The sequence below is a fragment of the Bidens hawaiensis genome, unplaced genomic scaffold, assembly GCF_021521415.1.
Source record: "Bidens hawaiensis isolate Kalapana, Puna unplaced genomic scaffold, B.hawaiensis_p1.1 tig00016935_1, whole genome shotgun sequence".
Taxonomy (NCBI): domain Eukaryota; kingdom Viridiplantae; phylum Streptophyta; class Magnoliopsida; order Asterales; family Asteraceae; genus Bidens; species Bidens hawaiensis.
The window spans coordinates 372450-382291 of NW_027492562.1; the positions used below are offsets into that span (position 1 = coordinate 372450).

Here is a 9842-nt window from a genome sequence, read left to right on the forward strand (position 1 = left end):
AGTCTATAGTCTGAAATCTGAATACCCACAAACATATGTATTATGATAAGTTGGTTTAGGTTATCCATTAACCGATCAATTTGAAAACGGTATAGCATTCACTATAGTACAAATGGAAATGTTATGGACGTCACATATTTCAAATTTATATTTGGGTAATCGGTTATGGAAGATTGCTTAACCATAACCGAATGGTCGGTTAACTGTCGGACATGGGTTGGTTTCGGTTAATTTTCCAATGTATCTTTATGCTCTTCTTTCTTTGCTCTAGTTGAAATTGGTTCGGTTATGGTGTTCCAAGCTCAATTATGAAGTTTCGAATCTGAAATATGTTGGTTCCAAACGATATTATAGAACACAAATTTAAATGTTCGAAGTTGGATAAAGAGGTATAAAAGATTGTAATGGAGATATAATTTTTGGAAAAATATAAGCTAGATTTGGTTTGGTTCGGTTCTGTTAAAATTAAAAATTGTTTAATGGAGACACATTAATAGTAAACATAACCGAATGGTCTGTTAATCATACTTGCTTAACCTTAACCATCGGTTTTATTCAGTAATGGTTCGGTTTTGCTCACCCTAACAAATTTCATGAACAATTATACACTCGATTTTCAAAATTTAAAATCTACCACACCTTTTCTCCTTAATAATCATTTGGATCTAACTTCTAAGCGTGTTTTCACCAACAATTTGCTCTAACTCAAATTCCATACTTTTCATATTCGATACGGTTCCCTTTTCCCATTTAATCTCACGAAACAGATTGGTTCGGTTAAACCAGTTTTGTGGCTGTGTAAATAACCAAAGCTGAAGTGAAAAACCCAGCCAACAAAAAAAAATAAGCCAAACATAAGTTAAATTAGTTCTTTTGTTAATGGATTATATGCTCACAAGTTCGGCGGTTATACCCAAAACCTTACAGGCATGGGCCGGGTATGAGATTATGCTTTAAAACTTTTCGCGAGTATGTGATTAGATGATATCAGGCGGATTACCCGAAACCACATTACCGTTTACCCGAACCATATTCCAGAAAATTTTTTTATTTTAATTTTTATTTCCTTCTAACCCTTGTCTACTATTAATGCTTCATTTTAGGGCAAATACCATAAAAAAAAACCAACAAACTTTGTGTTTATTCTCATAACAGTCTCTCAACAATTTTTTGCATAAAAAGTCCCTATACATGTTAATTTTAAACACAATAATGAAAAGAAATTTATAAAGTTGAACAAAACGTTAGAGACTTAGTTTAAGAACCAACAAACATATTGAATATTGATTGATGGCAAATTCTAAAATCGGAATACCTGCTATAGAAACATATTCATTCCACTCCAATGTTTCACAAAGTTATAAAAAGAGATTAATTATGTATGATCAAACATCATTCTAAAATATAAAATGCAGCTAAAATTAGAATGAATCAAATAAGTAACAAACAAAAAGAATATATGAAGCAAACATGTGTTCTTATTCAATCACGATTTGTTAGTATGAACAAAGTATGCTGCAGAAATTGATTTTGCGATGTGTTAATAAACACATATTAATCATACCACATAAGCTAATTTTGAAATTATACAATATAATACATTATTAACTAAGAGATGTTATATACCCGCTTTTATATCTATTTATAATCTTGTGAAACATTAGAGTTAAAAATATGGTTCTATAGCAGGTTATTCGATTCCGAATTTGCCGATCAATCAATACTCAATATGTCAGTTGGTTATTAAATTATTTCTCTAACGTTTTGTTTAAGTTTATAATATATATTTTTTCATGATTGTGTTCAAAACTAGCATGTACAGAGAATTTTATGTGAAAAAATTATTGAGCGACTTTTGTTAAAAAAAACAGAAAATATGTTGGTTTTTTATGATATTTTTCCTTCATTTTAATAGGTAAATAGATTTAAAAAATAATTTTATGGAATATGTAGTTATTGATATTCTTTGTATTTTGTAGGTTGCGAAATACACATATAAAAATTTACATATAAATTATGATCATATTACTTATTTATTGTAACACTTATATATATATATATATATTATTAGTAATTTTATATAAATAAAAGGTATAAAAGTTATAATGATAAATAAAATGTACACCCGGTAATGAGTTGGGTATAGCCGTATAGGACTCGGGTAGAAGGGGTATGGGATACTATGCAAATACTCCCAAGGGTAAAACTATAATTTCACACAACAGTGAAGAAACGGATAAGAGATCGAGCATCACTCCCGCGAAAAGTGAGCGAACGAGATGACGACAACAACCACCACCCAGGCGCATTTTAGCACCAGCCACAGGTTTCACCGGCGGCAGTTAACGCCGGCGAGGAAGCTGAACGCGTTAACGGTGAGGTGTACCGTGTTCTCCGATGAACAGAGGCAAAGCAGGCGATTGGTTTCATTCTCTCTTGTTCTCTTTCATTGTTTATCAATCCCTAAAGGTACTCAACATTTGATCGTTAGCTAGTATTTGAATTGAGATGTGAATTTGAATTTGAATTTGAATTTGGATTTGGATGCAGATGCTGTGGCCAGTCCGTTTGATAAGTATGTTAAAAGGTAATAATGGACATTGATTTTGACTTTGGTCAAATACCTAAAAATCAATAGTAGTAAGTTAGTAACTAATATGATGTGAATTTCAAAATTACATAATTAAGAAATATATGTATAGGTTTATGATGGATGTGGTTATGCTATATGTATATTATTTGACTGTTTTCCTATAAATGGGTTGGGTTACAATTTTAAATGGTCAAACAGGTTAAAATCTCAAAAGATTAACTTAAACGAATACGGGTCATTTGGTTACGTTTCTATTTCGGTTTTTGCCATTTGAGCTTGAAAATTTTAGGTTGAAAAAAAGTTGGCAAAAAATAATTGATTTAGGTATAAATAATTTTGTTAATTGTAAAATAGACGGTTAAACATTTAATCAAAAATATTGGAGTTACATATTTAATAAATTTATATAAAATACTTAATAAAAAATATAAAAAAACAAAAAAATTTTGGAATTTGTTCGGTTTTTTTCGGTTTTTTTACATGCAAAACCAAATCCGAACCGTTGGTGCGGATTTTACAAAAACATAAAACCAAATCGTCGGTTTTTGTTTCGGTTTGGATTTTTCGGTTTTTTCAGTTTCTTGCACATCCCTAACTGTAGTAGATAGTTTTTTTTAAATTTGTAATCATGTTTCGCCTATTAACATTTTTAAGTTAATAAAGAAAATATAACTAAAAGGTTTCTTGGGCGTCCTGCGTTTAAAGATGACCTGTTTGACTCATTTCAATCCCGACTGACACAGTCAATTTTTCACCTTTATTGTGTGCAATTGAATAATTATGTTTGATATTAATCATTTCTGTAATATATGTTAACCAGAAAAAGGCTTGAACCGTTGGAGTCATACGTGCCGGCTATCATCTTGACAGAATTGCAGATTAAAGAATTAGGTAATGTTAGTTAGTTGTCTTCAGCTTATGAATGGGCCTTTTCGAGTTAGGTTATGTTTTTCTAAAATGGGTTTAATAAAACAGGCTGAAAATCGTCCAAGGTGAAATTTAGTATATTGACCTCCTAAATTATATTATTCAAAAGACTATATTACAAATTTAAAAAGAGAAGACAGACGACGAATAAAGAGAAGACAGACGACGAATCCTGAGATGGTTTGGACATGTAAAGAGAAGACAGACGACGAATCCTGTTAGATCCGTAGAAAACATTACTATAGAGGGGAGGAGGGGTAGAGGACGACCGAAATTGACTTGGGATGAGAGGATTAGGCATGATTTGATAGACCTAAACCTCTCCGAGGACATGGTTGAGGATAGGAATTTGTGGAGAAGTTGAATTAAAGTTAAGGATTTTTAGAGAGAATTGAATACCTTAGGGCTTAGACTTAACTTATTTAGGTCACATACCATAATGGTATTTCCCTTACATATATTATTATTATTATTATTATTATTATTATTATTATTATTATTATTAGCTTTTATATAGCTGTTAAACTGTGATCTTATTATTAATATTATTATAATTAGTAGTAGTTTTTATATAACTGTTAAACTTTGATTTCCTTTATTTTGCTTCATACACATGTACTTAGAGCCGAGGGTCTCTCTGGAAGCAACCTCTTTATTCCTTTGGATAGAGGTACGGTGTGCCTACATCCCACCCTCCCCAGACCCTACTTATAGCTTTGCTGTCGGTGGGATTTTACTGGGCATGATTGATTGATTGATTGAAAAGACTATATTAATTATTAATAGTGAAGTTATATAATATAATTTCTGTAATCGTGTATACGACTGACAATAAGTTTAGCATTCCCTAGAGGAATTGGTACATTGTTTTATTATAAATGTTCCAAGTTAACTTACACGTTACCTTTCTTCATGGTTTGATCATAACATAATATTAGCTTCATTGAATCTACTCAACAATATTTCCCTATCATGTCATCCTAGGAAGCGTATACTAGACATTTGACTTAATGTTAGACACTTGAATGTTAGTATAATTTTGATTGTATTGATACTGCACCAATATTTATAAGAAAAAAAGCCTTCTTATTGTATACTTTATAGGCAAAACGCTGGAAACAGATCGTCCTGAGTTCGCTGCATGCAGGAGTCTGCTACGTGCGGGCCCAGCAGCATCACTGCGTATGAACATTCGAGCTGTATGTCAAAACCTTTGTGAACCAACAAATAATTCAATAAATAAATTCAAATACTATGTGGATGATTATGTGTTTGTGTGTAATGAATGTAAAGGTAGCACAGTATGCAAATGAAGTTGGCAATGATCAAAAAGCTTCCAATGATGTGGATCAATGTCTCAGGTACCAGTTTTATCATAAATTTATTAATGTATATATAATTTTCACACTTTTTCCCCGACTAATGGATTTCTTCCTTGAAGAGCGTTGGAAGAACTTGACTCACTATTGCTACACGCATCAAGAAATGAGCCCGGAGCTTCGGTTAAGTCAATGAAGTCAAACATCGGCATAGCTGTTGATGCATTAAACAGGTTTGCTTCTTTTTTTTTTAATTATGCAATTGAAAAAAAAATGTGATTTGTGATCCGTGTCTTTAAACTGTTTGATTGGCATTTTTAAAAAAATGCAGCTTACTTCAGACCGTTCCAACTGATGTACTGGAAAAGGGGAAGGCTATAGCTGATGCATACAATACTCCGGAAGAAGATTATCCACCGGAAAACTTAGATCCGAACTTAAAGCAGTTGGAGTCGATACTGTGATCACGCCACTTGTATCCAGTATGCACAGTTTGTGACTACAGACACGCTGACACGGTATTTTTTTTTAAGTATGGTTGGTATCAATACTATGATGAGGTGAAACCGTGAAATAGGTAAATATGCTATGTACTTGCGCACATACGACGGTTGTCGATTAAATGTTTGTACTTTTCTCAATAATATTGTCATTCGTGTTTAATCAAGAGTTAAAAAATAAAAAATATTCAAGCTTCCTCAAGGTTAGTTCCCAAGGCAGAGCATATGTATTTACTTGTTTTTTTTTCTAAACTTTAAGCAAAACAATGGATTATGGCTTATGCCAAGATAATGATACAAGGATATAATGAAATGTTTAGCCCATTAAGTTTGTGGTTCAATCATCAATGTGATTATGTGTGCCTTGTTACATATTGTATTGTAGCCCATTCACTTATATAGGTTACTTTATCGAGCCCATTCACTTATATAGGTTACTTTATTGAGCTTGAAAGGCCGAAACCAACCAAACCCGAAGACCCCGAAATCTTATTTGGTCCAGTTATTAGGCAATATGCCAATTGGTCAAAACTTGATCAACATGAAACCGAACTGATCCAACATCTTTTAAGTCGTGAATACTTACTGCAATCGTGGTAGACGCTAACGTTGTTCATTTCCACCGAATAAAAAACACTAAAAGTTGAGAAAAATAAGACTGTATCTATTTGACTATGTTTATCCTAGATGATATAAATAAACTGACTCGGTACTGCATTGATGTTGAAATAAATAAAAAACAGAGATAATTAAAAGAATAATTTATGTGTGGAAACAACAACGACGCTTTGGCCGAGTGGTTAAGGCGTGTGCCTGCTAAGTACATGGGGTTTCCCCGCGAGAGTTCGAATCTCTCAGGCGTCGTTTGTTTTTGAATTTTTCCATTTTACTTCAATTTTTTATTTTACATATAGTCACGGCCCCTAAAGTTTATTTTAAAATATTGCGTTAATTTAATTTTATAAAAGTGGTCAATAATAATCTCTTTATCACCTCTTATTTTTAATAATAATAAAAAAAATCCTTATCACCTCTTTATCGATAAACATCTCAGATCTTTATCACCTAAAGACCTGTTACAATATGAAAGCACCTAAGAATGTTAGTGGGGTTACACAAAATAGAATAAGAGCTTTTCCTATGACGATAATATCGTCCACAACCCTAACATGGACGGTTAAAAGGACCACTATTGGAGAGAACCAAACTTGTGTAAATATGAGCCTCTATAACATGCGACGGTAAAGAACCACTGTGACATTCCAATTTTAAGATGACTATAAATGGAGAAGCTTATTATCTTGTCTTACTAATATTTTAATTTAAAATTCGAAAGTTGGAGAACTAACACGCATAGAGGCACACCCGATTGGAGGTGCCCTAAAATCCGATGCTCTACTCACGGGCGAAGTTCATTTGTTTTGTAATCTTAAATAAACTTCTATGATAGCGTCACAAGCATTTCCAAAATCAACTTTAAACAAAAGACATAAATTGAAAGTATTTATTCTACGGGTTTAAGCCCCAAAAATTTGACATTAGTTGGATTTTAGTGGTATATATTCATCGTTAAATATAAAAACTCATTTTGTATGTTTATATTCTTAAACTGAATTTGTGCGGAAAAGATATTATTTTTAACTTGTATTTGTTTATTTTTGTTTGACTTGTAATTTGTCTTGTTGAATCATTTGCTTGCATACATTTCAAAACACTTGACCAAATTATCCGTACCCTACACAGCCTAACAAAAGAATTTGTGTTTAAACTGAATACGTATAGATTTTGTCTGTATTATAATTTGGTTTTTATATGGGTAATAAAATAGTTTCACAAGGGATACTGGGGTACCTAATGTTGTATTTATCGGGTGTGTTGTTTGCGGGTGTTTTGGTGTTTGGTTGGCTAGTTTCTTGCTAGTCTTTTTGTTTTTAATAAAATTGGTTGTTTAAAAAAACCCTAATGTCGTATTTTACTATTTTATGTAGTCATTTGTAACGAATAATGTTTTGGGATCGCTTTGTTAGGGTAAGTAGTTTTTAGCGTGCAAACTCACAAGCCCGTGCGAACTATACGACTTGAAAAGCAAAACTATGTGGTGGCATTTTGGTAATTATGTTAAAAAACATATTACACTATATCATAAAAAACAACTAGAGTAATTATATTGCAGTATAGAATTTACAAACGAATTTATAACAATACTTATAGAATTTACAAATGAATTTAATTTTCTCCAAGACTCTAACAAAGATATCATGTCATGTGTAACATGTTAGTGTTTGATACAAGGTCGAAAAACACAAATACACCTAATATTATTATGAATATTATAGGAAAATTCTCAAAAATAGTCCATTTAAGGAGAGATTTTCTCAAAATAACCCTGTTTTTTTTTACATTTTCATAAAGTCCCTTCAAAACCCGTCAGCGGAGACAAGTTTTGAACCAAATTCGTTTGAGCCAATCAAAACCAACAACTTGTTTCAAATCCGTCTTCGTCGACAAGTTTTAAACGAGACCTGCCTTGGAAAACAACTTTTGAACCAAATTCAAATTCCAATAAAAGTTAGCGAAGACAAGTATTGAACGAAATCAGTCTTAAACAATAACTTTTGAACCAAATTCAAATTCCAACAAGACTTTTCAAAAGTTTTATTTTAATATTATATTATAATAATTAGTTTTATTTGTATTTTGTTTTTCTTTTATAATTTTGAAATATAAAGTTTTATAAAATTTCGAATATACCTTACTTTTATATGCGTGCCGACATAAATTTTATTCAAAATCCAGTTGGCTCAAGTTTTTATTGAATGCTTCAACATAAATCTGACCTAACTTGATTTTGAGTAAAAATTTTTATCGACACGTATATATAAATATGTTCGTCTCAACGACATTCGAATGTTTTTAAAATCTTATAATATTTTAAAAGTTATAAAAGACAAACTAAATATGAGTAAGATTAATTATAAAAACTAAATATAAAAAAAGAGAATAACTAAGTTTGGTTAAAAAATTGTCGTCCAATATAGATTTCGTTCAAAATTCATCGACTTAGACGTATTTGAAACAAGTGAATGGTTTTGATTGGCTCAAACTATCTCACCGAAATAAACGGATTTGATTCAAAACTTGTTTGCACCGATGAATTTTGAAAAGAATTTATGAAATCTTGAAAAGAAACAAGATCGAGTCATATTAAATTTTTTTTCCTATTAATATTAGCATCATATTAAGAAAAGTGAAAATAATAGTCAAAGCTTAGTCCAACTTTTGGACTTTTGTGAACACACACACACCATCGTCGTCGTCGTCATCATCGTACTCAGTATATCCCACCAATAGCAATGCTATGGTAGGATCTGAGGAGGGTAAGATGTAGACAGCCTTACCTCTATCCCATAGGGATAGAGAGGCTGCTTCTGATGAGACCCCCGGCTCGATAGTAGTTTTGCATCAAGCCTTGGACATAAGGCACATAGCACTCAATCATCGGGACACCGGCTGATCGGTGCATGTGCCATTGTCTTTCGGCTATCAACGCCACCACATGATGCCTGATTAAACTTCCGCCACTTTTAACGTTATTTTCACGAGATTAGTAAAATAACGTCAAAATTAGTGCAATTTTACTTTTGCCCACCCGAGGGTTCACACATATATACATTATATGCGCGCACCGCAAGCATGGCGTAAACAATGTAGGTCTTCCTTTCTTTCAACACACACATACACACAAAGACATAAAGTTAACCTAACCATGGTTCCATCAACACTTTAGGTCTTCCTTTCTTTCAACACCAAACAGATCACTCTCAAACTCTTCTTCTTCTACAGATCCTACACTCTATCGGTAATTACAATACATACACTTACTTGCTTTTATTCATTCTCTATACAAATTCATTCAACTTTACTCCATCTATATATATATATACACGTTATATATTCATCCGCAATTGTTCGATTCAGCTTTTTAATTACCACGCCGCTTCAATTCGATGAGTTCCGAACTGTAATTACAGCGTTTGTTACTGTAATTTGTGCGTTTAGATGTGCTTATGTGAAATTTGTTCGTTCTGCAATGGCATTGTTGTTGTAGTTGTTGTTCGTAACTTATGGATCCGGTTAGTTAGGGTTTTGAACCGTCGTTAGTGTGTGATTGACTGATTCTGCTTGTGTTAGGTTATTTGTAAGTGTTTACTTGCTAAATGAAATCTATACACTGCTTATCGATTATTGTGAACACGCTAAACTTTATTCCGCGTGTGTTATATCTGTTCGTAATTGTACGATTCGCTTTTAATTATCGCGCTGCTTAAATTCGATGAGGCGTATAGTATAATTGTAGCAATAGTTTGTGTAATTTGTGCGTTTGAATGTGCTTATGTGAATTTCGTTGTTGTTTGTAACTTATGGATGTGGACATGTGGTTAGTTAGGGTTTTGCAACTGTCGTTAGTGTGTGATTGACTGATTGTTCTTGTGTTAGGGTATT

General features: G+C 32.3%; 1 protein-coding gene and 1 non-coding gene across 2 annotated transcripts; both read left to right on the forward strand.

The window, feature by feature from the left end:
* The first annotated feature begins 2257 nt into the window (after positions 1 to 2257).
* LOC143552470 (uncharacterized) lies at positions 2258 to 5504 on the forward strand. The gene is made up of 7 exons (XM_077042682.1): positions 2258 to 2469; positions 2551 to 2587; positions 3414 to 3484; positions 4625 to 4719; positions 4814 to 4881; positions 4962 to 5072; positions 5171 to 5504. Exons 1-7 carry the CDS (start codon positions 2280 to 2282, stop codon positions 5301 to 5303), a joined length of 705 nt encoding a protein of 234 aa, XP_076898797.1. The 5' UTR covers positions 2258 to 2279; the 3' UTR covers positions 5304 to 5504.
* Positions 5505 to 6121: 617 nt separating this feature from the next.
* TRNAS-GCU (transfer RNA serine (anticodon GCU)) lies at positions 6122 to 6203 on the forward strand. Its single transcript has one exon. It is a non-coding gene; the product is annotated as a tRNA-Ser (tRNA).
* Positions 6204 to 9842: the final 3639 nt, after the last annotated feature.

Excerpts from the sequence above, each read along its gene's own strand:
- LOC143552470 (XM_077042682.1), top strand. The coding sequence starts at position 2,280 with ATGACGACAACAACCACCACCCAGGCGCATTTTAGCACCAGCCACAGG. Across the intron at positions 2,588-3,413 it reads TTTGATAAGTATGTTAAAAG|AAAAAGGCTTGAACCGTTGG; the intron begins GTAATAATGGAC and ends TATGTTAACCAG. Across the intron at positions 3,485-4,624 it reads ATTGCAGATTAAAGAATTAG|GCAAAACGCTGGAAACAGAT; the intron begins GTAATGTTAGTT and ends TATACTTTATAG.